The sequence below is a fragment of the Mytilus trossulus genome, chromosome 14, assembly GCF_036588685.1.
Source record: "Mytilus trossulus isolate FHL-02 chromosome 14, PNRI_Mtr1.1.1.hap1, whole genome shotgun sequence".
NCBI classification, from domain to species: Eukaryota; Metazoa; Mollusca; class Bivalvia; order Mytilida; family Mytilidae; genus Mytilus; species Mytilus trossulus.
Window position 1 is genome coordinate 3,955,633 of NC_086386.1, and position 27,760 is coordinate 3,983,392.

The 27,760-nt window shown below is 32.2% G+C and overlaps 1 protein-coding gene across 1 annotated transcript; it reads right to left on the reverse strand.

The window, feature by feature from the left end:
• Window positions 1-26,665, reverse strand: LOC134696901 (putative ankyrin repeat protein RF_0381). The gene is made up of 12 exons (XM_063558866.1): window positions 26,647-26,665; window positions 24,628-24,708; window positions 23,799-23,845; window positions 23,231-23,319; window positions 21,700-21,843; window positions 20,618-20,747; window positions 15,731-15,804; window positions 15,256-15,396; window positions 2,768-2,917; window positions 2,352-2,430; window positions 1,882-1,967; window positions 1-193 (listed from the first exon to the last, which is right to left on the reverse strand). The coding sequence occupies exons 1-12, from the start codon at window positions 26,663-26,665 to the stop codon at window positions 1-3; spliced, it is 1,233 nt and encodes a 410-aa protein (XP_063414936.1).
• Between the last annotated feature and the right edge of the window lie 1,095 nt (window positions 26,666-27,760).

The window sequence follows — 27,760 nt, forward strand, 5'->3', positions numbered from 1 at the left end:
TCAATTGACTGTCTGTCTGAAGGGTATTTCCTTTTTACAGGTTACAACAACACTTTTGTGTTCTTTCTCATTGGCTTTGCTTTTGTCTTTTAAATATTGAATGGTATCAGTATTCAATTTATCTGCAGTTAGGTTCCAAACTGTACTTCCACTAGAATTCTGAATATTAATTTGATCTCCACTTTCAAATAACCTGTTCAAATGGAAAAACAAAATAAGACATTCTAAGAAAAATATATAAATGTTGAAGAAGTATTTTGATTTGTTCTTGTTTAGATATATCAAGAGCGTGTAATACTCGTTTTGATTTATAATCTGCAAACAACAAGATAACGTCTAACTTTACGTTTTGAATAAACTTATCAATTCCGGAGTTTTGATAAGCTTCTGCAACAAAACATATAGTGTAGTTGGCAGATAACTCTAGAATAGTATCATTTCAGAAAAAATCTTTTTTGTTCACGTATTGGTTACTGAACTCAGTTATCTGGGATGGAGGTTTAGTTAACTACACATTAATAGGGCTTGAGTTATTAGACACACTTTAAGAATCAAGGGACTCATATTTTGATAGTGAATATAAAGACAGGCAAATGACCACTGTTTACAGTTTCTAAATTATAATCAAGATTACATTGTGTATCTTATCAAACCGTTAACAGTTGTCCATTCGTTTGATGTGGATGGAGGTTTAATTCAATACACGTTAATAGGGCTTGAGTAATAAGAAACAATTAATAATAAAGGAACTCAAGGAAGCTCGGTACTTAAACGTCCCGTCAATGTGTTTGTATTGTCTTTCCTTTTTTGATCGTGTGTTTTGTATATGCGACTTTTTGTATTTCTTTGGTTCTTATAACGTGACTCTGTACTTTAAATGATTCTGTCAGTGTGATATTGTTCTATTTTATGTTATTATGATATATTTCTATTATGAATTACAAATTAAGTTTAACCACAAACGTCAAAACCATTCAATCGTGTAGTGGAATTAACTATTTCTGGATTCTTATTAATTCTATATAACTTTTGGACTAGTTTAAATCTCGGTCTATTTCTGAAATTTATTCTTACATACTTTTGATTTTTTAACCTGTATGCAAACTTTGCCTATGTGAAATTTTAAAATTGTTTGTATGTATATTGAACGACAAATATATGTGACGTATACAATTTTCTGACGACAGACACGCGAATCGATGAATGTGTTGGTAGATAGATGTTTTTGTGTTCTGTTAAATTTCTCATTTTAAAATTGATACGCGATGATAACTACAGTACCAATATTTTGACTATTTTATTCATTGTGTCTCTTTAGTGAACGCATCATTGTAAATATAACGGAATTTGTTGAGACTGTCATCAAAGTGAGAGGGTAAGCGCTATAAAACCAGTTTTCTACCTGTACCAAGTCAGGAATATGACAGTTCTTGTCCATTCTTTTTTGATGTGTATTGTTATTTGATTTTTCCATGTGATTATGGACTTTCCGAATTGATTTTCCTCTAAGTTCAGTATTTTGGTGATTTTACTTTTTGATAGTGAATATAAAGGCAGGCAAATGACCACTGTTTACAATTTCAAAAATTATAATCAGGATTACATTGTGTATCTTATTAAACCATAAACAGTTGTTGTCCATTCGTTTGGTGTGATTTATCTTTTGATTTTGCCTTTTGATTAGGGAGTTAAGCATATATGTGATTTTTATTTTGAACAGCTATAACGAAGTTGTGACAAAAATCATTTATAACGTATTCCAATGCATGCTACTGCCATTTTTTTAATCCTAAAATCCTAAAAAAAAATCAATGTGATAAAAGAATTTAACGAAACAACTTCGGTGTAGGCATACAGAGACAAAATAATTAATGTGTTTACCTATGAAATGCTTCAACTTTATCGTCTTCACCGGCAATACATAAGGTAAATACTTGTTTTTCAACTAAAACTGTGCTTGTTAAAACCTATAATATATATAAAACATTTATGTAAAACAAAACAATTAAAAAAAGACCGTAGTTCATTAAGTTTTTTTTTGTTTATTGAAGTTGAAGCATCTACTTAAATTTATTTTCATATTTCTCTAGAATGAACCCTGAGTATTCAAGTGACGTGATTTGAATTAACTGAACTGTGGATTATTATATCATTTTCATTGGCATAAATATAATTCATGCTGTTTTTACTAGCTTATATATGCAGACGATTCAAATCGTGAAGAACTTTTTGTAGTACTCAAATTATCGAATGTTTCATTTTTAATAATTATCTTAAAAAAAAATTGAACATAACATTATTCAAACTTGAAATTAAAAGTTTTTAGATAGATCATATTGAGTATTTCTTACCGGATTATAATAACAAAAACGTTTGACTATATTTTCGTTTCCTTTGTTAATGGCTGTCTCAAATGGTGTTTTTCCCCACCTATAATATTGATCAAAGAAAATTAAATCGTCTGTCTGCTCGCCATCAATCGATAGCTAGCTAGCGTGCTAAATGTGTAACTTACCATATACATTTCTGTTAGTATAGGAGAATGTATTTGAATTACGGATACTAGTATTTTGCATTGAATTCAAATATTATAAATCATGGAAGTTGTGATGTAAATGGAGAATTTTCAACTTTAAGTGTGAGAAAACAAAACATGAAAAATGAATTTCTAAAATAGTTATTACTTCACAGTGAACTCATGACTATAATTTAAACTATATGTCCTACAACATATTTTTAGATTAAATATGTTTAACTGAAAGTGTACCTATCTTTAACTGTGTTTGCTTCTTTTGCCAGACGACAATCTTTCAGTAAAAACTCCACAACGTGTTCTTGATTATTATTTACTGCTATATGCAGTGCTGTTCGTTTGTCATAATCTGAAACAGTCATATCGTAGTCTGCTGCTTCGTATCTATAAAACATGACATAAGATATATTCGCATATGATCTTACACTAGAGCATTTCCATAACATGGAAATAAGTTTGCTATTTTAGTTAATTGATACCAATTGTTTGTAATGTCTATCTGTCGTTCGTTGCTTTTACGTTCCAATATTTGATTCGCTGGTTTAATGTGTTTACCTTTTTAATCTTTAGCGAACAGTATGAGAATCTATAATGTTGCGTTTACATTTTAGCAACTCACTGCAAACTGCTCAGAGTCTGAATTTACCAGTTTTTGTGCTCGCCCAGTAGAATCGAGCACACATTTTACTCGACTAGTCTCGACATTGTCTCAATTGTACTTAACTGTACTTAAGTGTACTCGACTAGGTCTCGACTTTACTTAATTAGTCTGATTCAGTACTTGATAATCTTGGTGTAGTCTAAAATGGTCTTGACCAAGGATCGACCTGTCTCGACTAGTCTCGACTCAGTCTCAACCAGTCTCGACCTGTCTCGACTAGTTTTGACCTACAAATTTACTTTTGACTGGTGTAAATCAGCCCATCTAACTAAATTAAATATTGATCTTATAAAATTGTGAAATTTAATTTTACAATAAGTAAAAATAAAAAATTAGTATTTAAATTCAGATAGGCGTCTTTAATTCTTCTTATAACTTTTTCAAATCAACTTGGATTTTCATCAACTATACTTGCTGAGACTGAGTCGAGACTGAGTCGAGACAGGTCGAGACAGGTCGAGCCTTGGTCAAGACCATTTCAGAGTACACCAAGATCATTAAGTACTGAATGTGAGTGATGTCCCTTTATGGCTGAGGCTTAGTGAGATACCACTCAAGAAAAAAATATAACTTTCATAAAGTTAAACTACATGATAGAACCAGAAATTGAGCATTAGTTGGTCAGAGGTCAAAAGATCGTTTTAAACTTCTTATAGAAGACATGCAAGGTGTGCAAAAAGAGTTGTTAGACCCAGAGGTGGACATTTTAAATCAAAACAAAACACTTTAAAATTAGAAAGATCATATCAACGATTATGGACTTTCCGTATTGATTTGCCTCCGAGTTCAGTATTTTTGTGATTTTACTTTTTATCATAAGCAACAAGTGTACTAAATTTTAAGTTGATTGGACTTCAGCTTCATCAAAAACTACCTTGACTAAAAACTTAAACCTGAACGGACGACCGGACGCACAGTCGGACGCACAGACGGACGCACAGACGGACGAACGAACGGAGCCACAGACCAGAAAACATAATGCTCCTCTACTATCGTAGGTGGGGCATAAAAATGTGCCAATTTCAGCTGATGATGGGCAAATACATAGAGTCCTTACATTACAGGTTTGTGACATACAGAGTCTTAATAGAAAACGGTTAGGGTAAAACGCAAAATCACTAACTATCAAATTGGAGACAGATTTATTATTAGTAAATGTTAGACAAACCTATAGTCAGAAGTTTACAACTAGACAAATACATGGCCATAGTTATGCATAGCGGGCAACCTGAATTTGAAAACAGAGGCTCTAACAGTGATGGCAATATAAAACCATGCTATAAATGCTGGCAAGTGGGTCATTTTGTGTATGACTGTCCAAATGATTGGGTGTGTAGAAAATGCAAATTACCAGGCCACAAAATGATGGATTGTCCTACTGCATTCCAAGTAGTAAGCAACAAAGAAGATCAAATAGTGACCACAGATGAATCTGTTACAGTATATGATTCTCAACTGAACAGGCTGAGAAACTAAACCGAAAGACAAATGTGGCAAACAAACCAAAAGGTAGAAATACAAAAACAACAGACACTAATTCAAACAATGCAAATAAGACAAATGCTGTAAAACCAGGAATGGGAAAGGCTAGTGTGAATAAGGCAAATTCCAGCAATTCTGACAAAGCACAATCATATATAGACAAATTTATGAATACACCACTAAGTAAACGCAGGAATCTGTCTCAGCATCATACCTACACCCCTTGAGAACTTACATGACAGGACTACTGGTAATAATGGCCCCAAGAAGGCCAAAGCTTTATAATTGTAGTCATGTATATAACAGCACAAATCTTGTGTGCAAGTTATAGTGCCTGTTTGAAATCAAAGCTCACGCGTATGCTGCATGGAGAGGAAGTAATTAACCATAAGATCAGAACATCTGTATCTTGTAACTTTATCATTATCATATTCTTGATTGCTTCCACACCAAACTCTTTGTATACACGAATAGCATGTTAAATTGTGCGAGTATCTACTTCATCGGGAATACAAAAAAATCTAAAAACCTAAATATTCGTTCTTATTCAGGGTCCTTGCTAGCTATATAAATGACTTCTTCATGTATCCTAGTTCTGTTGCTCTACCATGATACTGAACAATCGATTCGCCAAGAAATCTGATTATAGCCTACTAGTTCTCACTAACTCAAAGAAACGTTTTTTTAAATCAAGGCAGAATTATAACTAAATTTGTGTTTTAAATTGCTTTTTTTCTAGCACCGATTAACACGAAAGATATTTGGCACACATATGAACCATGTTTTATTGATGTAATCAGAGTAAAGGTCCCGTGAAAGTAGCACGCAATAAATTTTCTTTCGTTCAAAATGTGGTAAATTTCAGCTCAAAAAATAGTTTTACTAATATATTGAAAAACTTATACTTAAATAATATACAATTGAGAATGGAAATAGGGAATGTGTCAAAGAGACAACAACCCGACCATAGAAAAAAAAGCAGAAGGTCACCAACATGTCTTCAATGTAGCGAGAAAAAATCTTTCCAGCTTTCGTTATATGATAAATTAAACTTTTAATCTAAATGATCTAAAAGTATCTTTTAAACAAATAACACAGAAAGCAATATTTTTTTTTCGTGTCGAAGATGGCCTGTATGATGAGGTTTCCTAAGAAACTACAAAAAACGTGACCTAGGGAGCCTACGACGACATTCATGATTGGAAAACATAATGATTGTCCAATAGTTTGCATATAATAGAGCTGTAATCTTAAACTCGTTAACTAGACGTCTTTTACGATACTGGACACCCTACTAATTGGAAGCTGTTTTATATGATATAACCTTCAGGTAAAATATTTTATGAAATCCGGACAACCGTGTAGGAATATCAGTTCATCCCTAAACCAATGAATAAAAAAAGAAGGTAATTTAGTTTAATTTTCAGTTCGAAGGGATGTTTCCAAGCAAGCAAAGCGTATGCCAGAGCATCAAATCTTGTTGAGATTGAAAATTGACCGGTTATGAGACCTTTTATATAAAACATGACCATGGAACGAAAAAGGAGTTTTACAAGCTGATTATACTATACGAATTTCAGTATCTCCTTCACGGTACGTTTCTTTGTTTAATCGAAAACTGTTTTTGCATTTGTCCGATTTATAGATTATTGACCAGCTAACCTCTAATTTTTAACAGAACCACTGCAGAAAAAGCTAGTTAATAACACTATATAAAAACAGTTTTATAATTGATAAAACCAGTTACAACAGTGCTTTGTTTAGGTTTATGCGTCTTGAACATGAATTACATCATCGTTTTTCCAGTTTAGATTAACCGTGGTATATGCAATAAAAGGTCAGAGTATGTGATCATTTTCCAATTTCCAAGTGTCCTGTACCAAGTCAGGAAGATGGCCATTGTTATATTATTGTTCGTTTCTGTGTGTGTTGCATTTTAACGTTGAGTCGTTTGTGTTTTCTCTTATTTTTGAGATAAGACGTGGCACGGTACTTGTCTATCCCAAATTCATGTATTTGGTTTTCATGTTATATTTGTTATTCTCGTGGTGTTTTGTCTGATGCTTGGTCCGTTTCTGTGTGTGTTGCCTTTCGGTGTTGTATTTAATGCGTTTCCCTCGGTTTTGGTTTGCTACCCCGATTTTGTTTTTTGTCCATGAATTTATGAGTTTTGAACAGCGGTATACTACTGTTGCCTTTATGTACCCTTGTAAAAACAAATAAATGAATTGAAACGTACGCTCTCATTAGACAAATGTCCCCTCGATATGCACTGTTTAATATTCGGACAATCTTCAAATCTTCGTCTTTATTTTTATCTTTTTGCACCTGAAAAAAAATAAAATTGGAATAAAATTAATCGATCCTCGACGACTGTTTTTATAAATTTTGAATTTTTGAGCAGCTATCGAGCATTCCTTTCTTTGGAGTATTTATTCGTATAATGACAAACACATTGACGAAAGTCATGTAAAATAATTGGAAAGGCTTTATATATTCTCTTCGAACATCAACCTGACACAGTCATTTACAGAATGTATCTTCTTTGTTGTAAGATGTAAATGTACCCATCGTTGTATTTGATATGTAGTGAGTTGTTTCATTGCTAATGATGCGCATACATACGTAGATCTCAATAACACATTCAAATAGAGGCCATAAATGAAGAAAACAACTGTTATAAGTAGTATAACCTGAGTGAAAATGTTTTCTGAATAATCTTGAAATAGTTCAGATGAAAAATAAGTCGTTTAAATCATAATATTTCTGGGTATCAAAGACCCTTTGAGCAGCCCAAAATTAATTAATTGCAAACACATCTTAACACAATTTCAAGCATGTCGAACATTGCTACAAATCTAAGTATTTTTGTTTATCACACTCAATAAAGCCTTATTTTCTATTTCATTTTCTATTTGGGGTAATTTCTAATTACAAATGATACCGGTTGGATAGTTGTCAAAGGTACAAGGATTATAATTAAATACGCCAGACGCGCGTTTTGTCTACATAAGACTCATCAGTGACGCTCAGATCAAAACAGTTGTTCGGGTTGTTGTCTCTTTGACACATTCCCCATTTCCATTCTCAATTTTAGTTAAAAAAAGCAAACAAATACAAAAATTGAAGAGCATGGATGACCCAAAATTCCAAAACGTTGTGCCAAATTTCTCATTGAACTATAGCATATGAATAGCAAAAGTGTTAGCACTCGGAATTGTAAAAAAATCCCATCTAGTTTAATCGGAACTTAGTTGCAATCTATTCAATATAATGGTTATTTTTTTAGCCCTTAATTTTTTCTGAAGAATAAACACACAAATAAGTCACAAAGTCACACTCTTACAGATAGCAATTGTATGCACCCAAAAGGTATACAAAAAGGATATAATAGTACATAATTGTTTTTTTTTGTTAAATGATTAGATGTAGATATTTATCTTCTCAATATTTTAGAGGCATGCAAGACTTTGATACTATCTGTTTCTATTTTGCGTTCAAAATATTTTAACAACAACTTGAGGTTATGGTAATGACATAAGCGAATCCAGTTTGATTTGCACAAGATGCGCATTACGGCAATTAAGGTTTCTTCCGTTATGATCGAAGTAAATTTGTGAAAATCCAAAGCCAATTAAAAAGATGAAGAGCTATAAACCAAAAAGAAAAGCCGAAGCCGGGCAATTAATCCGAGCTTTGCATGAGGGAGATCATTTCTAAATATATAACGCATAATGTTCATTTTCATGTCATTAGCTACTGGGCTAATGCTAATCTCGGGGACTTTTAGTTCACCAACAGAGGCTTTGACCTTGTGATAGTAATAACATAAACAGTACCATTTGTTTTGCATCATACGTGCATTTCGATAATCAAAGTCTCTTCACTGATGCGCGAGTTCAAAATATTTGAAAATCAAAAGCTTATTTGAATGACGAAAGTCTATCAACCAAAAAGGACCAAAAGATAAATCAAATCTGAGCCTGATTTCGAGCATTGTAGGGGAAAACACATTATTTAATTTCAAATAATTACAAAATGGAAATTTCATAAACACATAATCCGTATTTTCATGCCAGTACTTTTACTCTTTTGCTTTTCTTAAAATCCATAGAATGTTTAGATAATTTGTCAAAATGCATTTTTTAATGGTTGTTTAAAAAAAAAAAGATAAGTCACAGTACAGCTGGTTGTGCAAAATTGTCAGATTATTGATTATGCATGGCAAACCCAACTTTTATACAAATAAACTACACCAAAGACTTATAAATTAAATATAATGAAAGATGCTTTCATATACGAAAAAGTAAAAATGGCTCGTTTTCTTGCTATATTATATATAAATATACTAAATAAATAAATGATTTGGAAAAAACATTGAAGGTATAAAAAGTCATGAGAATTCCGAATGCAATTGGGTAATATCCGGGCACTCTGGTTCTAAACCTTGGTTCCATCTGGGTTTTCTGGTTCTGAACCTTGGTTCTATGGTTCGAAACCATGGTAACTGGTTCAACATCCGGGTTGTTTGGTTAAGGCAACCCGACTTCTTGGTTCTATTCAAGATCATTCTTATGTTCCCGTTGAACATAACAGAAGATAACCGCAAGTCTCCGAATAAAAAGGTAAATTAGGTCAAAGACGCTAAAAATTATTTTATAACATTAAACATTTTAGCAGCGACGGTAAAGGAAGCTATAAGGTATTTATCTTCTCATTTTAATTATTTTGGTAAGGAAACTAGATAAAAATAAAGCATCGTATAAATTTTTAAAACAAACCGAAGTATACAGTTCATCGAACATCCTTTCATTTAATTCAGTCGTTTTGTTTTCTTTTTTTTTTCCTTTACTCATCCCTTATTTACGTAAATATGTCTAGACAGTGGCGGATCCAGAACTTGTCCTAATGGGGGCCCTCTACAATCATACTTTAATGATTCCCTATAAAATCAACCTATTTTTTCCCACGAAAGGGGGGGGGGGCGCCCCCTGGATCTGCCTATGCTAGCAGTTTTAAAACCACCCAATTAGGCATGTGTCTATATGGCTAACGATATGTGCATCTAGCCACTTGACCAGTTGACGACTTCCATATATATTTGATTGCACATTTATTATCAAGTTCGACTGAATTTTATTTAATGACTTTTTAATAATGTCAGATTTGAAAGAAATACATGTGAAGTATATGTAAAATCTTTTTTTTCAAAACAGAATGTTAAAAGACATATAAAGCAAAGTGATCATCAATAAGTTGGTTACCTTTTATTAGTTGGAGAAAAAAGTTATAAAAATTTGATACTCATTTAGTCATTGTGAAGGCCATGCATATAATCCTTCGGCCAAAAATAAAGAAATCAAAATTTAGATTGAATATTTTTATAATAAAATTATTTGTACATGTGTTAATGACAGTGCTAGTGGGATGTGTATCACCAGCACAATAGTAAGAACTTTTTTGTTGGCGCCATGATTTAGGGGCATAAAGAGTTAAACTAGTCCGTCTATCCTGAACGTCCCATGAAAACGGGTTCCGCTCTCCTAACTTTAGTTTGCCTCAACCAAATACTACAAAATGTATGCACAATACATAAAAGAAGCTGGTGCATGAGTGCCAATGAGAACTCTCCACAAGAGACTAGATGACACAGAAATTAACAATTATACAATGTAGCCTAGGTCATCACACGGTCTTCAACAATGAGCAAGGTTCATATCGCAAAGTCAGCTATTAAAGGCACCGACATGACAATGTAAAACAATTCAAAAGAGAAAACAAACGGTAAAATTTATGTACAAAAAATAAACGAAAAACAAGATAGGCACGTGCATATAAAATAAGGCGGGGTTAAACATGTAAGCGGGATCCCAACCTCAACACAAAATTAAATTTGAAATTTTTAAGTGTCACTTTTACCATTCAAGACTTTTTATGTCCCTTTAAAAACATAAGAAGTGCTGACTCTTTCGTTTCCTTTCTCTTAAATAAGTCTGACTCAATCAAATGTTATAGGAACCTTATACGCGATTCACATTACCCCATAACACAGATCTATTAAGTTAGATATTGGGTCCCGATGGCGTCACTGTTCGTGCGTTTTTAGATGTAAAAAGTTGTGGTACGAGTACCAATGATACAAATGTAAACACGGAGCCTTGAGATAGGACAACTGCTGAATCTATATTGTTTCCGTTCTTTATCTTTAATAGAATCTCTATGCCTCAACCAAATCTTTTGAAACTTATTCACAATGCTTATGGTCACAAAACGGTGAAAATTACGCGAATCCTGCATCTATATGTGGAAGTTCACTCATTTTTTCACAAGCAGGGGCATCTGTGGTTAATAGACATATTCTACATTTATTTCAGTAACCAGCTTATTTACTTCCATTGAATTCTGCTTTAAATAGGCATTTTTTTTCAGGATCTCGGTGCAGTTTGGTAACAGCCAGTGATATTTCAAGTTAAATGTGACCAATTTAACAAAGTGTTTCACTATATTGAGCTCTCTGTCTAAGTGTACTTTAAAGGTTCTTAGCATTGAGTTCAGTTTATTGATATGTGTATATCGTCTGGTTGAATTTTTATGATGTAAAAGCAGACTATCCATATCTACATGTCCATGAAATGAAATTTAAGGGAAAATGATTGAAACATTTTGCATTATCTATCACAACTGGCAGCAACCGATGCTACTGAAGCAGTAAATTTTCTTACTCGATATTCACGGAAATTAAAGTATTTAGTTTCATCTGAACCAAACATTCTTGAAAATTGAGAATGGAAATGTGGAATGTGTAAAAGAGACAGTAACCATGTCAAAAGAGCAGAAAGCAGCCAAAGGCCACTAATGGGTCCTCATAGCTGACTATACGGTATGGGCTTCGCTCATTGTTGGTGATCTAAAGTTGTTAATGTCTGTGTCATGTTGGTCTTTTGTGGATAGTTGTCTTATTGGCAATCATTCCACATCATCTTCTTTTTTATATAATAACAAAGCCAGAAAATCTGTCGCCCAGAGGCGGGCTTCAGATGGCCCTTAACAAAATGTGTACCAGTTCAAACTACAAATAATAATAAAATAAACTTACAATTAAAAACATACAAGACTAACAAAAACCAGAGACTCCTGACTTGCCGTCAAGGTAATCATACCAAGAGACACATCCAATATGAAAAGGTCAAAATTCAAAAAGTCATAGTCTGGTCAAGAGATCCTTGTAAAAAAAAAACACAAAGCGAATTTTGAGAAAAGGGTCATCGTGGTACACGAAACTAATAATATATCTATATATCTTAGAAGATGTGGTACGAGTGCCAATCATACAGTTAATTCTCCATTAAATTCAGACAAATTATACAAGTTTAACATTGAGGGCAAAGGTCAAGCTCACATGAAGTTTCTCGTGCCAATAGACTCATCATCTTATGACATTTCGTCTACATGCCACATATTCAGAAGCAAGGTCAATTGAAAATTATATTTTGAGGTCAAGGTAGTATACCTTGGAACACACTGCAACATGATGACACATCCAACGTGCATACATGTAGGTCAGGTGTCAAAAAGTCAAAGTCTGATCAAACGATCAATGTAAAAAATACACACGGCAGTCTTGCACGAAAGCTCATCATGGTACACGTAACAATGTCTTATGTCATGATGCACTACAAATGCAAAATATAGAAAACCTAGGGCAGAAACAGAAACACAAGACATAAAACTAAACTCAATTGAATGGTACTTGTAGGTCACTACAGTTGCCTTCAACAAAGAATATAAACTCTCGCAACAATGTAAAGTTAAACTCGTCTTTCACTAAGGTTTGAGCAGGATTCTTTGCTACGATTATCTTACCACATATAATTGAGAATCTAGTCTTGCAGTTATGTCAATAAATCATAACGTTAAGATTAGACATTAAAACACTAAAAACTAGGGTTTACCATTAATTTTTTACCAAACCATATCATAGTACTATGGTAAACTTATGGAAAGTTCAAACACATGATACAGTCATGAAATTGAATAATTGGAATACTATAGTAAAACCAGAACAATACAAGACAGAGTTGTAAACAAAAGAAAATAATGATACATATCGATTTTTTAATCCAAATGTACAAATTAGGAACCGTAGTTTTCATTCAATTTATTTATCTAAAATGTACGATTGGGTTAAACAATGGAAATAAACACTGTATATTTATATAAACGATCAATCTTGTAATAAATTAAATAAATTCACAATATGCTATGTACTTTTTATCACTTGTTTTCAACATATCAATTTTTACAAAACTGTACTTAGACGTTACCTTATCTAAAACAGCGATTTGTCCTGACAAATGGTTTTCCATATATTCCCTAATTTTGTTTGATATTTTCTGTTTGCAAAATTGAGGCTTCAAAAGATCTTCTGCTCGTTGACCCCTACAAATTATATGTTGCACTTATTTGATATATTTAAACAGTGATCATATAAACATGCGCGAATAGTATAACCTCTGACTGAATGCGGATAATAGTTTGCTCATTGTGTAAATAAAAAAAAACAGCTATAGTCGTTAACTTGTCAATCATGAAAGATGAAATGTTATTTGACTTTTTGTAACGAGTGTAGACATATATGTATGAAAACAACGTAACTGTGATAATTAAGTTTATTGAAATCTTTCAAAGTTTGCATCATCATACCACATACTTGTAAACAAATATATGCGGTAAAAATTACAATCAGTGCCATAAAAAAAATCAAACAAAATGTACTTCAAGAGTGGCAAAACATATCAAACTGATATTCAAACTCGAAATTTAAAGAAAAATAGTCAATGCCATACCTAAAACGAAAAAGTCAAACAGAAAAAAAGTCTAGAAATAACAGAGACAAATGACTAATTAAAATGAAAATCAAGGGTTTATATCAGATACTCCAAGACCAATTGAAGATAGTCAAACCAATTTATTATAAAGTTAGTTTAGTGCTTTATGTATGTCATGTCTTTAATTTTGACAAATCCGTATTAATCAAACTGATTTTTTTTAATCCGATCAGAAATCACCTCCTTTGATCAACTTTCATTTTATTTTCATTTTAAAGGAGGTCATATATATATAAGTATTGATAACTATATTATGTGAATTGTAAGTTTCAATAACATATAAAATTCTTTTTCCAGATCTTAGCCAAGGAAACAAACTTAAAATGAAAGAAATTAAAAGACGGATGCAGAAGCATATTACATGTAAGGTGGGTTCGTACTGGGTCATGTAAGGTTCAGACAAGGTCGAGTGTGAATAAGACTAGGTTGAGTATGGTTTAGACTTGGTCGAGTATGATTTAGACTAAGTAGAAAATGGTTCAGATTTAGTCAATTAATTTGGCATTTTTGCGTTACATTTTAAGTGTGAGTGAGTTAGTGATTGAAATTGTAAATGTCAAACAATTAATATAAAATCCAGCACATAACTAAAGTGCTACTCTCGTTCCTCTATCTATATGCAGAAATGCATGTATAGTTCAGAAATCAGTTGTATTCTTAAGGTAGCCACATGTTGTAAGGTTTGGTTATTTGGAGAAGTTTTTTAAATGGTTCTATAAAATGAAGATTCAGAAATAAGAGAACTAATTTGCCATCTTGAAGTGATGAAAATAAGTTCATAAAAATATGTTTTAACAAATGCAGATTCTTGTAAGGTCGTACATGTATTACATGAAGATTTAAAACAGAAATCCATAACAAAACAAATACTTAATCTTTTGTCTTTATTAATTTTATTGATATTTTTGGTATTCAAACTACAGAGCATCCACACATTTTTACAATACATAAGTGAATGACATGCCATGTATGGCACTGTCATACTAGAGGGATGAAAGATACCTGAGGAACAGTCAAACTTAGAAATCGAAAATAAACTGACAACGCCATGGCTAAAAATGAAGAAAGACAAACAGACAAATAATAGAACACATGACACAACATAAAAAACTAAAGAATAAGCAACACGAACCCAAACAAAAACTAGAGGTGATCTCAGGTACTCTAGACGGGTAATCAGATCCTGCTCCACATGTGGCATCCGTCCTGTTGCTCATGTGATAACAAATCCGGTAAATTCGGTAGGTCACATTCATGAAAAGGCAGGGGACTATGTAAATAATACATAGTTAAAATTTACAAATTACTGGTATGAATACTCAGTATACGATACGTCTTAAGAATACTTTAGAATACGTTATGAAAATAAATTTAGTTAAATGATTTCCATAAATCCCCCCATCTGCTGACAAATGACACGTGTTTTTTCTTTAGACAGATATAAATATTCGAATTTTCAAAAATATTTTTACTCCAAGAACTCAATACCACAAGTTAGAATATTCTCTCCGAAATTGTTTTATTTGTGTACATTCATAAAATTCATTCTCTATGATTTCAATATTTTTACAACTGGCACATGCATTATTTAAGGAAAGTTTATATGTTTCAAGAAGATAATTATGTGAGACTATTCTGTGAATTTATACTGCTTCATATCTTGACAAAAGAAACATTTTTTAAATGCATACCTCCATCTGATAAATGGCGAAACCTTGCACTCGTCAATTAAAAAGTATATAACCTTTTCTTGATTCCTTTCAACTGCTGCATGCAATGCAGTTCGTCCATCGGGATCTGATAAGTTCATATCTGTTCCAGAATCATGTAACCTATAAAACATAGTAAACACTGAGTGGCTGGTCCTATGACAATATTATTGAGCTGAACATCATGTTTGTGTTCAGTGTTGTTCTGTACAAGGTATTACATTCTATCTTTATTCAAGGAAGGCACATTTGTCTTTAGAAGTATATACAAAGTTCAGCTTTTAGACATTAGTTGTCACGAACTAGCACATTGAAAATGTGTTTCTCTTAACCTTCAGTTTCACAGTAAGTATTTGAACAATGACTGCCAAGTTTTAATAGCAGTATGGCGCATAATTCAATTCTGATTTGATTGACGATTTTTAATCTATCATACTAATTTTATGTTTTATTTTACCTTTCTATAACTGCAAATTCTCCATATTCAGCAGCTTTTATCATTTTTATAGCAACATCATCTTTAAAAGAACACTGCAACATTAAATAGAAATGATAAGAAGCACTCTTTCTGAATTGAAATATGTCGTTAGATATTTCTTGAAGTTTGTTGAGAAATATTTTTGAATTACATACATAAAAGCCAATATCTAGTTTGGATTAAATAAAACAAACTAAAAACAAAACAAAACGAGATGTCATTCTTGATTATAGAAAATTAATAAAGGCTCATGTAATACAAAGCCCGACTAGGGAAATAAAAAATATAAAATTGTAAACGCAAAAAAATATATTGTGAGCACACCTTTATTTTATTGTGCACACAAAATAATATAGTGTGCGCACAATCCCAATATATACTGCACATAACTTCAACATAGTAAGTGCACAACTTAAACATAATGTGCGCACAACTTAAAAATATTGCGCGCACAACTTAAACATATTGTGCACATAACTTAAATACATTGTGCACACAAAATATTATATTGTGCGCACAATTCCAATATATAGTGCGCACAACTTAAACATAATGTGCGAACAATTTAAATGTTGTGTGCGCTCAAATTCATTGAGCTTACACATGCATGGTACGGCGATTAAATTTCTTCTTTTTAAAGTGACAGAATAGACAAATAATTAAGGGTTTATTTTTAAATGGGTTAGATTACGTAGACATATTCACAATTATAGGCAAAAGATCATCCCTGTATGGTTTATCATGGACACCTGAAACAAATACTGAAGAAACTATGTTTATTTTGCCAAAAATACTACACGCCACTTTAATATATCGTTTCTTCCACTCAAGACAACATAAGGGATCTTTAAGGCTTTATGGTTATCGCTGGATGATTATCAAAAGTAGACACGCAGTTTAACTATACAAACAGAGTTTGTGCAAATTTTGATACATATTATAATCTTTGAAGCAATTAAAAAGCGAGAGAATATGGTTCGAAAGGGCCAAACTCCATTTCGATTCCTAAGAAAAAATATGGTAGAAACATTGTATACCACCATCTTGGAATGAACAATCGTATTTTAAAATCAGTCTAGTTGTTTGCACAAATGTGCAAATTTAGGACAGATTTGCAATGTTCAGATTTATTTATATTAAAAAACTCGGGTTATTTATTATATTATTCTAAAATTAGTAAGGTCGCTGAAATGCATTTTTTTTACTAAGCAAAGAAAATTAAACGTATGCTCGAAATAACAGTGCGTTTTTTTACGACACAAGCCGCAAAGAATTGATTTGTTGGGATATTATAAAAAAGAAAACTCATAGTTTTGGGTGACATATTTTCGAAATTTTAAAGAGACCCTCTTCATAAACACTTAATAAGAATCTGTTCCTGAGACAGTTTCATATGTTCATTTTAAATCAAAATGATCCTTTCTCTCTATCTAGAGGGGGAGGGTTGAAATCTCACAAAACAAAATGAGCGATACCGCATTGTTTTGCGCCTATCCTTAGTCAGGAGTCTCTGACCTTTGTGTTTTTTCTAATTTATTATTTGTATTTGTTGATGTAATTGTCTTTTGGTTTTATGAGTCTTTGTTTACTTTTTTATTTGATTGTTATTGTCTATGTTAGTTTTGTTTGTTTTTGAATTTTAGTTCATTTATAGGTTTAGGAGTTTAGTGTGACGTCCATTTTCACCCAACTACATGAACTATTACATATTTTACATTTTCGTTAAGGAGCCAGCTAAAGCTGGCCTCTGGGTGTGGCATTATCTCGCTGTGTTGAAGACCGATTGGTTACTTTAGGCTGTGTTCTGCTCTTTGTTTGGATTGTTGTCTGTTTGACACATTCTCCATATCCATTCTCAATTTTATTTGACAATATGGTTTTACTTCTATTGTAACAATTGTAGAACTACTAATTGTGCTGATGCCTTATACTTTATGTATGTAAATCAAAAGATTTGGTTTATGTTGATGGACACAAGACTGACGTGCTGCACAATTCACGACTTTGATTTTGTTATTTCCTGTTGAAAATATAAGATGGTCATTATATTAAAAAAACTTAGCCTCTCGTACATCTTTCCGTTTTTTGGTTTGACAAATGTTTTGTTCATACTAGTTTATTATGAAGTTGAAAAGTTATGAACTAAAATAAATTCTGTGGTTTCTCTGAAGATATCATTGTAAAAATAAAAAAAAAGGTTTTTAAAATTGACTCAGAACAAACTAAGTAAATGTACTCGTACACTTTCTTCATTAGAATATTGCTATTTTTGATCATGTTTAAGTACGGTTATGATCCGATAGTCACTGTTTAATATACTGTTATTGACTGCTGCAGCCCAATTGTCGACATTTTCCCTATCGCTTCTGTATGTTATAAAACCAATACAGAAAAGCATATTACAAACTTATTTGAAGTACAAGCGACATTTCCAAGTACAGCAACAATAAAAGCTGGTAGAGAAATTGTGGAATAATAATCACAGAGATGTTTGGAAGTTGATAGGGAATTTGGAATTGTGAACGATAGAAAACGAGTAATTCCATTAACGGTTGATTATGGCGGAAATGTGACAAATGACGAAACAAATGTTTTAAACAAGTGAAGTTTAACTTTGTTATAAATAATCAATTATAAAGGCCTTAATTGTAAAACTGACTTAAACGTGACAAGTTTAAATGAACCAACTTCTTAACAAGTCTAAAAAGTATTTAAAGCCTCCTGTCGAGGTCCAGAAAAATGACTGTTTGTATGATTTGCTTATTAAAGTCGATAAGCGAATGCTTCAAACTGTAAAAAAAAAATCAGATTGTTAATCAAGGAGCAGATGATGACTTTTTACCTTTGAAAGCGGAATAACTCTGATTTCCGTTCCGCACAAAATATATATTGTAACATATTCAATCAGAGTTTCAGTGCTTCACTAAATCAAACTTATATTTGAACAAAATGAATTTAAAAGTGTTCTAAGCTGTAATGAACATATGCACTCGCTTTACTCAATATTAAGTCACCAAACAAAATCTAGAAACTCTTCTTTCCGTCATTTTTCGTTGACACGTGCGTTTGGCCCTGTTGAACCCTATTTTTGAAGTACAAAAGTGTACGTAGGAAAGATTTAACCCCAATGCAATCAATGTTTAAAGGCTTGATATATACATTCAAGGTTAATGGTTTACACTCGTAATTTCTGGGACATTTTGTAGCTTGCTGTTCGGCGTGATCCAAAGCTCTGTGTTGAAGGCCATACCCTGACCTTCAATGGTTTACTTTTTTAAAATGTAACTTGGATGGAGAGTTTTCTCATTGGCATTCATACCACATCTTCCTATATTTATGTGTATTACTAGTGTTTTAATAACAACACAACACCGTGATTTAAAGTCCAGGTTAGTATAAAAAAGGATTGCATTTTTATCGCCTACATTTTTTCTTTGATAATTAATAATTTAAAATACATATTTACTCTTAAAACTGTGGCGTGATTTTATGAAATAAACAATTAAGCATTTCCCTCTTTAAAAACGATATGGTGTTGAAAGCACCAGAAGAGAACAGTTTGCAAAGATTGATCAATGTGGTGACATATTTGTGTTCAATGTCGAACTTATTTATCAACACAAATAAGACTAAGATAGTTCGGTATTTTTGTGTTTTTACTTTTTACTACGACCATATGCAGTGATGACGATTACTTGTGTCGGGGCTCTGATGACATTATCGGTTACAGTGATAGTTACAAGCACTTTGAGGTGTATTGTTGAACATTTGATTTTGATGAAAAACGAAAAACAACTGGCTTGGCGGCTAGTCGGGAGTGTGGAATGTCATTAGCATACAAAAACGGACGGGAGGGATAACTCATTTGAGTATATATACCAAACCGTCCTTATTTTTAGTTGAACCTGTATTGATGTATGGAAGAGGTATTTGTTATAATATCAAGAGAAAAATTCTGACGAACATTTTGATTTTGATATTCAAGATACTAATATTAAACCCTCTACGTTGTATTTGGTGAACAGAAACGGTCTTCTTTTTTGGCGAACCAAAGACGTGAGTTGAGAAAGGAAATTTGGAATGTGTCAAAGCGACAACAACCCGACCATAGAGCAGACAACAGCCAAAGGCTACAAATGGATCTTCAATGTAGCGAGAAACTTCCGCACCCGTAGGTGTCCTTCAGCTGGCCCCTTAAAAATATGTATACTAGTCCAATGATAATGGACGTCGTACTAAACCAAACATAGATATACACAAGAAACTAAAATTAAAAATAATTCAAGACTAACAAAGGACAGAGGCTCACGACTAGGGACAGGTGCAAACTTGCGGCGGGGTTAAACATGTTTATGAGATCTCCCCCTCCCCCTATACCTCTAGCAAATGTTGATATTTAAACGCATAACAATACGCACATTAAAATTCAGTTCAAGTGAAGTCCGAGTTCAAACACCTTTTAACAAAATTAAATAAATATTGAAAAATGGTCCTTGGGGATTGCTATCTTCATTTAACATATACATCTAGAAAATCGCTTTATAATAATGAATATTTATTTCGGTTCTCTTCACCCGAACATTACTAGATTTTAAATATTCTATTTTCCATTTGTTACATGTGTTCATGTAAAGCGGAACGTGAAGATATAAGGACAATGCTATTTTATTTCTTATTTTATTTTTAAGAATCGAATGCATGACGTCTGTCTAATTTTAACTGCAGAACTTATATTTGTTGATGTGAGAAGTTCAAAGTTGGTTGCATCATGTTACAAAGTTGGTTGCATCATGTTGCAAAGACACAAAAAACTTGTGTTTACTGTACAGAAAATCAATAAATATTGTAAATGAAATCAAAACTTACCTTATATTTCTTTAAACCTTTATGTGTTTGTATAAGTTGAAGAAGTGTTTCGAAACTTTTTCTAGCTACATTGTTATCATTATGTTTCATGTGCCATACTGCGTCCTCGGCAGGTGTATGACCTTGGCACCTACAACATTTAAGACCAGAGAAATCCGACATAATTATCTTCATACGCTATCCGAAATGTATTTACTTTTTTTTTCTTTTTTCTCTCAGGGGTGATCCCATGTGCTCCAGAATGGTAAGCAGATCCTACTCTACCTTTGTCATCCGTCGAGTTGTTCATGTTATTACAAACCCGGTAAATAATATAATTCGTGGTGAAAAGGAAAGTGGATTTTAGTTATGACAAAAGGAACATCAAATATCATCTGTGAAACTTTGTTTTAGCTTTTTTTTTCTTTTTTTTTTACTATTTTGATATGAGCGTCACTGATGAGTCGTATGTAGTTTGAAGTGTTGCATCATTTGATTTTGCCTCTTGATAAGGTTATTTCCGTGTTGATCTTTTTTTGGCGTATCAAATTATAAGCCTTTTACTTCAGATAACTATTCGACAATGCATACTAATTTGTAGATTCTGAATATCATTTTTGTAACTTTGGTTATTTGTAAACAATCTTCGTGTGTATTTATTTGTGCTTTTTTTATTCTCATGAAATCAAATCACAATTATAATTTCGTTTATTATCAAATGATTGCAGTAAATCGAAAAAAAAATGTGTGCTACTCAACATCGTTGTTAATCGAGAACTACAACAAAAGTACAAGTACTATCGAGTCATTGTTTCGTTGATCTTTAATTGATTTACATAATTGTCACCTGTTGATTTAATTCTAGTTTATTTATTTAACGGATTCACAGGGTTGTAAACAGATGTAATGTCAAGTTTACATGTAAAAGTGAACAGAAAGGTTGGATTTAGATTCGCGTGTTTTGATTTTCGCGATAATAAACCGACCGCAAAATTCGTGAAAATTAATATACCGCGAAAATAAGTACAATTACAGTATTCAGTAAGAAAGAACAGTGTAGATGTTTTATTTAAATTCTTCAACAAATCAAATATATAAATTACCGGTCTTTTCTTTCGAGAAAGCTAGCATTGTTTTTTAAAAGGTACTCTACTGCTTTATGATGTCCTCCACTTGCAGCTAAATGGAAAGCACTTCTTGTATCGTAATCTGTATCATTTATATCAATGTATTTTTGGTTATATATTCTACAATCAATAACAGAATAATAATCAGAAACAAGTAATATATAAATTGCGAACTAAAAACGTTGTTTACATATATCACTGTTATAAGGTACGACAATGCATACTGTAACAACTATCAAAAAAGCAAAGACTAAGTACATATAAGCATAAACATAAAAGAGGAATGACATATACCAAAGGGTCAGTAAATGCTACATTCACAAGACATCATTCCTCAAACTATGTCCATTTAATATTTTTATCCTCTTGAGAAAACAAATATATATTTTATTGCATGATAAATGGCAAAGGTACCAGACAGACATTCAAACTCAAAAGTCAAAATAAACTGACTACGCCATGGCTAAACAAGAAAAATGTTTGACAAACAAACCATAGTTCACAAAACATAATGTGGACAAGTTCATTTATATACATATTATCTGTTTGATATTATTTCCAACTTTGTACTTAGTTTATATCTATTTTACCCTATACTATAATGATCTTACTATAGTGAACATATTTTGTATTATATGGTTCAATGAATCCACAATACTCTATTTAGGCTCTTTGATATTTACTCACCACTGGCTATTGGACAAACTACCTTACTTAATAGTTGTTTTATCTGGTTCTATCTAGTTTAACAGTTCACCTTTTGACTATATATATTGTACTTGTTTACTATATTGCCAATGCAGAATTAGAAACACCAGAAACAACATTAAGAGCGGTAGCCAGCATTATAAGGTATTTACATTTAAGGGTTTTTAAAATTAGTTTATGGTTAAATGTTTTTGACTTAAATATTTAATTTTTCATTTACATTGCTAATTTTATTTCAAACTTTAAATTTTCTTATTTACCTGTAATTAACTTTCAATATTATATAGTATTTTATATAGTAGTATGGTCAACTTACTTTAGTGAACAGTTTTCATTAGTATGATTAACAAATTGTTTACATTCAGAGTTGTCATTTAACTGAGTTTTGCATTATTGTTTATTTGCAATTGTATAATTGAACATAATATTCATTATTTGCTACAAAATGATATATTCATATGCATTTATATGTAAAGTTGTATTTATTTGTCATTATCTGTATATTTCAGATCTGTCGTTGCCTTCTATTCTATATTATATTAAAATATATGAACGTTCTGCGTTCAATTTATCTGAGCCTTATTTCACCTGGTCACAAGAAATAGAAAGATAAGACTAAACATAACTATTATTTCACCTAGAATTACGACGCAGTAAAGCTTAAAAGATGTTGAATATGGTTTTTTTTTGTTTTTGTTTTTTTTGGACATTACCGATTTAAATCTCAAGAATGAATACCCTGCATCCTTTGATTCTTCTAATTAGCTAATTTCTGCATGAATTGATTGAACACAATTACCTTTTGATGTGTAACATGTCGCCTTTAGAAGCTGCATTTAGTAATTTATAAATCTGTAACTCGTATTGCTCGTCGTACACCTTTGGAGGCTAAAAAATGCATATGAAAAATGAAAAAGAGCAAATATCTCAGACTCAGTATTAGGGTTTCAATCTAAATATTTGTATGCCACTGCATAGGTAATCATCAAAAAGTGATAACTTCAGAAAAAGAGAAAACACAAACTATTTTAAAAATTAAATAAAAGAACAAAAAATGAAAAATAATATTAATAAGTTAGATCAAAGAAATAAGAAAATAAAACTAATACCTATTTTAATGCTTGATAAATAGAGCTAGTCAGAATTCTCTTGATTCAGAACTATCAGGATCTGTACTTTTGTAGAACGGTCCAAATGAGTTCTAGGGTACAACTGTCTAAAATTGTAAGGGTAAAAGTAATAGATTTGGGTTTTTCAGACCAAGACACTTAGATCCAACGAGCAGTTGTATTGGCAGTTACTGACAGATTTTGAAAGAAGAAAGAACAGATTTGTACTGTAGAACATTAAACAATAACTAGAAATACCTTAACTAATTGATGCGTGGAAAAAATATACACCACATAGACAGTACCTACAAACAAATATTTTATCATTAGTACATTCTATTATTTAAAAGCGATCGATACAGCAATTACTAAGTAAATTGAGCTGTATCGGCGTGAGCTGAGCTGTGTACTTTATATCAACATTACATGTTACTACAATATGTACTAAATAAACTCATCATAGATACCAGGACTAAATTTAGTATATACGCCAGACCTGCGTTTCGTCTGCTAAAGACTCATCAGTGACACTCGAATCCAAAAAAAAGTTTAAAATGCCAAATAAAGTACGAAGTTGAAGAGCATTCAGAACCAAAATTCCTAAAAAAAATCCAAATACAGCTAAGTTAATCTATGCCTGAGGTAGAAAAGACTTAGTATTTCAAACAATTAAAAAATTTGTGAACAGTAGATTTATAAATATAACCATATCAATGACAATTCATGTCAGCACAAAAAGTGTTGACTACTGGGTTTGTGATACTAGTGTATATAAACAGATAATAATGTAGTTTTCTATGTTGTGTCTTGTGTAATATTATTGGCTTATTTGGCTATGTCTTTTTTAGCCATAGCGTTGCTAGTTTCTTTTCGATCAATGAGTTTGGCTTTCCATCTGGTATCTTTCGCCACAATTGTAATTAATAATGAATCACTGAAACAATTTCAATGCGTACACATATACACATTTATCTCAAAAGATTGTTAATGAAAAAGAATGAACGTACAAAATGTACCCATGAAAATTTAGCTGACAAAATCTTCTTCCAATTTGATAGAAATAAACTTTGGAGTGTATGCAACTTACCCAATACTACACAACCCACTAATAAAGATTCTCCAACTGCTACAGTCTTCATATCATGTTCCACAAGTATGACGGCAATAACTGCAAAACAGAATAGGTTATTCCATATACAAATTTAATAGATCATTTACTTTTATTCCTAATTTTGATGTGCTTTGGTACTTGGATTTTTAGTAGCCATACATATACAATCATCTAAAGGAGATGCATATATTAATAATACAAAGTATTATACTGATTTTAGGTGTACTACCAATACATCATGGTATGTCACATCCGGTTGTATACGAAAGTAGGTCTAACAAAATATTCCCTTGAATTTGACCGTTGTAGGTTGTTAATCCTACATGTTATTGCAGTAAAACTACTTCTGTGTCAACAACATATGTCTTGGGTATTTCTAAAGACCATTATTTTTTTTTGTGATTCCTATAGAAAATTTTGTAATCTTGAGGTTACATGGTGACTAAACCTTATAAATTTGATTGGTTAACTTCCAATGATGGTTATTTTCTTATATTCAATGACATGTTATGTGAAATTTTTTCTATAGAACTGGACAGGATAAAACTTTACTCATGGCAAGTATTTCTTTATTTGAAAGAAAGATAAATTCTATTTTTAAATCCAAAACAGACTTAAATAAATACATGTAAGACCAAAATGAAAGAAAGTATATACATTTGACTAAAGCAATGATCAAATATTAATGCAACTGCTTCATAAGTACATGTCATATAAACTGACTGTTTTTGAACAAATCTAAGTAAAAACGTTGACTGTTTGTTAAAACAGTATAATTCTTTGATTCAATCGATATTTCGACGTGTTAGTATTTCTATATATATTTGCAGACTACATTACATGTTTCTATGAATTTTGTTTGTGCTGTACAACAATAATGTTTGAATAGAAGAATTCAGCGGCTGTAAATGACTGTTATTATTCTGTCTGATACATGTGCAAAGAAGTTTTGGAATGAACGAAAACAAGATAGAAAAAACTAACATTAACACACAACAACGCACTCAAATGACACAACATTGGTTAAAGAAAAACAAAAATGTCTACTAACGCACCACAGCTTTTTATGTTGAAAACTAATTTGATCTAAAACTAATAAACCTGATAGATTAAGATGAACATCGAAGTTAACCAAAAATTAGTACAAAGTTTATGGACGTCTTCTTGTCTTAACAATAAATGAAATCTATATGACTTCATACTGTTGTTTTTCATTACTGATTAATGCGGGGTTTACACATTGCCGATTATTGGTCCCGTTTGAGATCAGACAGCGATACGAAACGAAAAGTGAAAAAGTCGGATTACTATCCTCAATTATCTGGAATGTCCTATCATTGTCTGATCGCAGTCGTTTAATTTCGTAACAGACTTCTACGGGTCGGGAAGGGTCCGAATAGTTCGACGAAGCATCCCGACAGTTAGGTAGATTTGGGGCGAAGTCGTTATATACTCGGTTGAATTCTACCTGGCGAAATATACAAGTTGGATTAGAAGCCGCTTGAAAACGGGATTGTGGGGATAAATTCGCTTGGAAACGGTTGACTATCGACGCTTCCTGAACAATATCTGATTGTTGTCGTGATTAAATTATTTGTTTTACAAATTTTAATCAAAGTTTGAATTTTCATCCACGATTCACAGGATTTATCAGACTTTAAACAAATTTTAATGGGGAATGGTCCTGTCAAGGACGGCAGTATAAATCGTGAATGTGTGACCCCAGCTTAAAGCAAATAAAAGAGTTTAACCTGAAACTAGGAATATGTTTGTATCAGAAAACTACTTTAAAGATCCGTATAAATATGTCAAATTTTGAAAAGAAAATCTAAAGTTGATCTAAAACTACAGTAATTATTGTAGCATAGTTCTCAGTGAAAAATCGTCTATAAGTGTGTTTTGACTACTCGAATCTTTACTGTCATACATGTATGTATCATTTTTTTGATTTATGTAAGTTAGGGCGTGCCCATGTGATCTTAAATGACGACTTACGGGGAGGTCGGGCTTGCATGTGTAGTCGCTACGATGACCATTCATGCGTTTGTTGAATGGCTGTCCTGTCTTGCCAACATACTGCATGCCACATCGACACTGAAGAATGTATACAACATTCTGGGTTTTGCAAGTTACATTACAAAATAGTGTGTACACAGACCCAGTGGAGTGGCAAGTATATGTTTGAGTATTCACTATTTGTTGGTAAGTCAGACATCGTTTGTTACCACACGACTTGCACCGTCCTGTAGTTGAATAGCTTTTATTAGAGGAGACGGCAGCTTTAACAAATAAGTCTTTTAGACTTGCTGGTCTCCGAAAAGCTAAGACAGGAGGATCGCGAAAGATTTCGGATAATTTTGGGTGATTGGCAATACTTTGCCAATTGGCACGGATCAAACGTGAAAGGTTTGAAAAGGCGGGATTGTATGTTAACACAAATGGAACTATTTTGCTGCGCCTCTTCTTTTTGTACTGTAACAGGTCTTTGCGGCTGTTATTGTTAGCACGCGCAAACCCCTTATCTATGTCCCATTTCTTATTTATATAGCCTCATTTTAATTATATATATATCCGTTCATCCCATATTGTCTCTTAAAATTCAAGAGTCAATCTTAAATTGAGAGTAAATTATATGGCCTTCCAAATACCGTTTCGATCCCTAACATCACTGAAGAGACATATATTGTCGAAATCTAGATCTGGTGTACTAAAGAAATATTGACACCGAATGTTTGTGGCACAACATCGAAGCCACAAGTTAACATTTTTTTTCTGTGACGTATTAAATTTATATTCAGATCCATTTTGTTACATCTTGTGATCAATTTTATGTGGCAATCGTCAATGGCAGTCATCAGGGTTTAAGAACATCAGTTGTTCGACCTGTTAGTCAAATGCGTTTTGTGTAAATATACTTTTTCACTTTTTTGGTCTTTTGGGAAATGTTGTTTGTGCAGTTTTTAGACCCTTCTACAACGAAATTTGTTTGACATGCACACGTATAAAAATTGCGGTTTTTATCCAACGCAATCATAGGTTTGAACGTAGTTTGCAATTTAGACTCGTTTATATATATATATATTTGCGAAAGCAAATTTACAGATCTAAC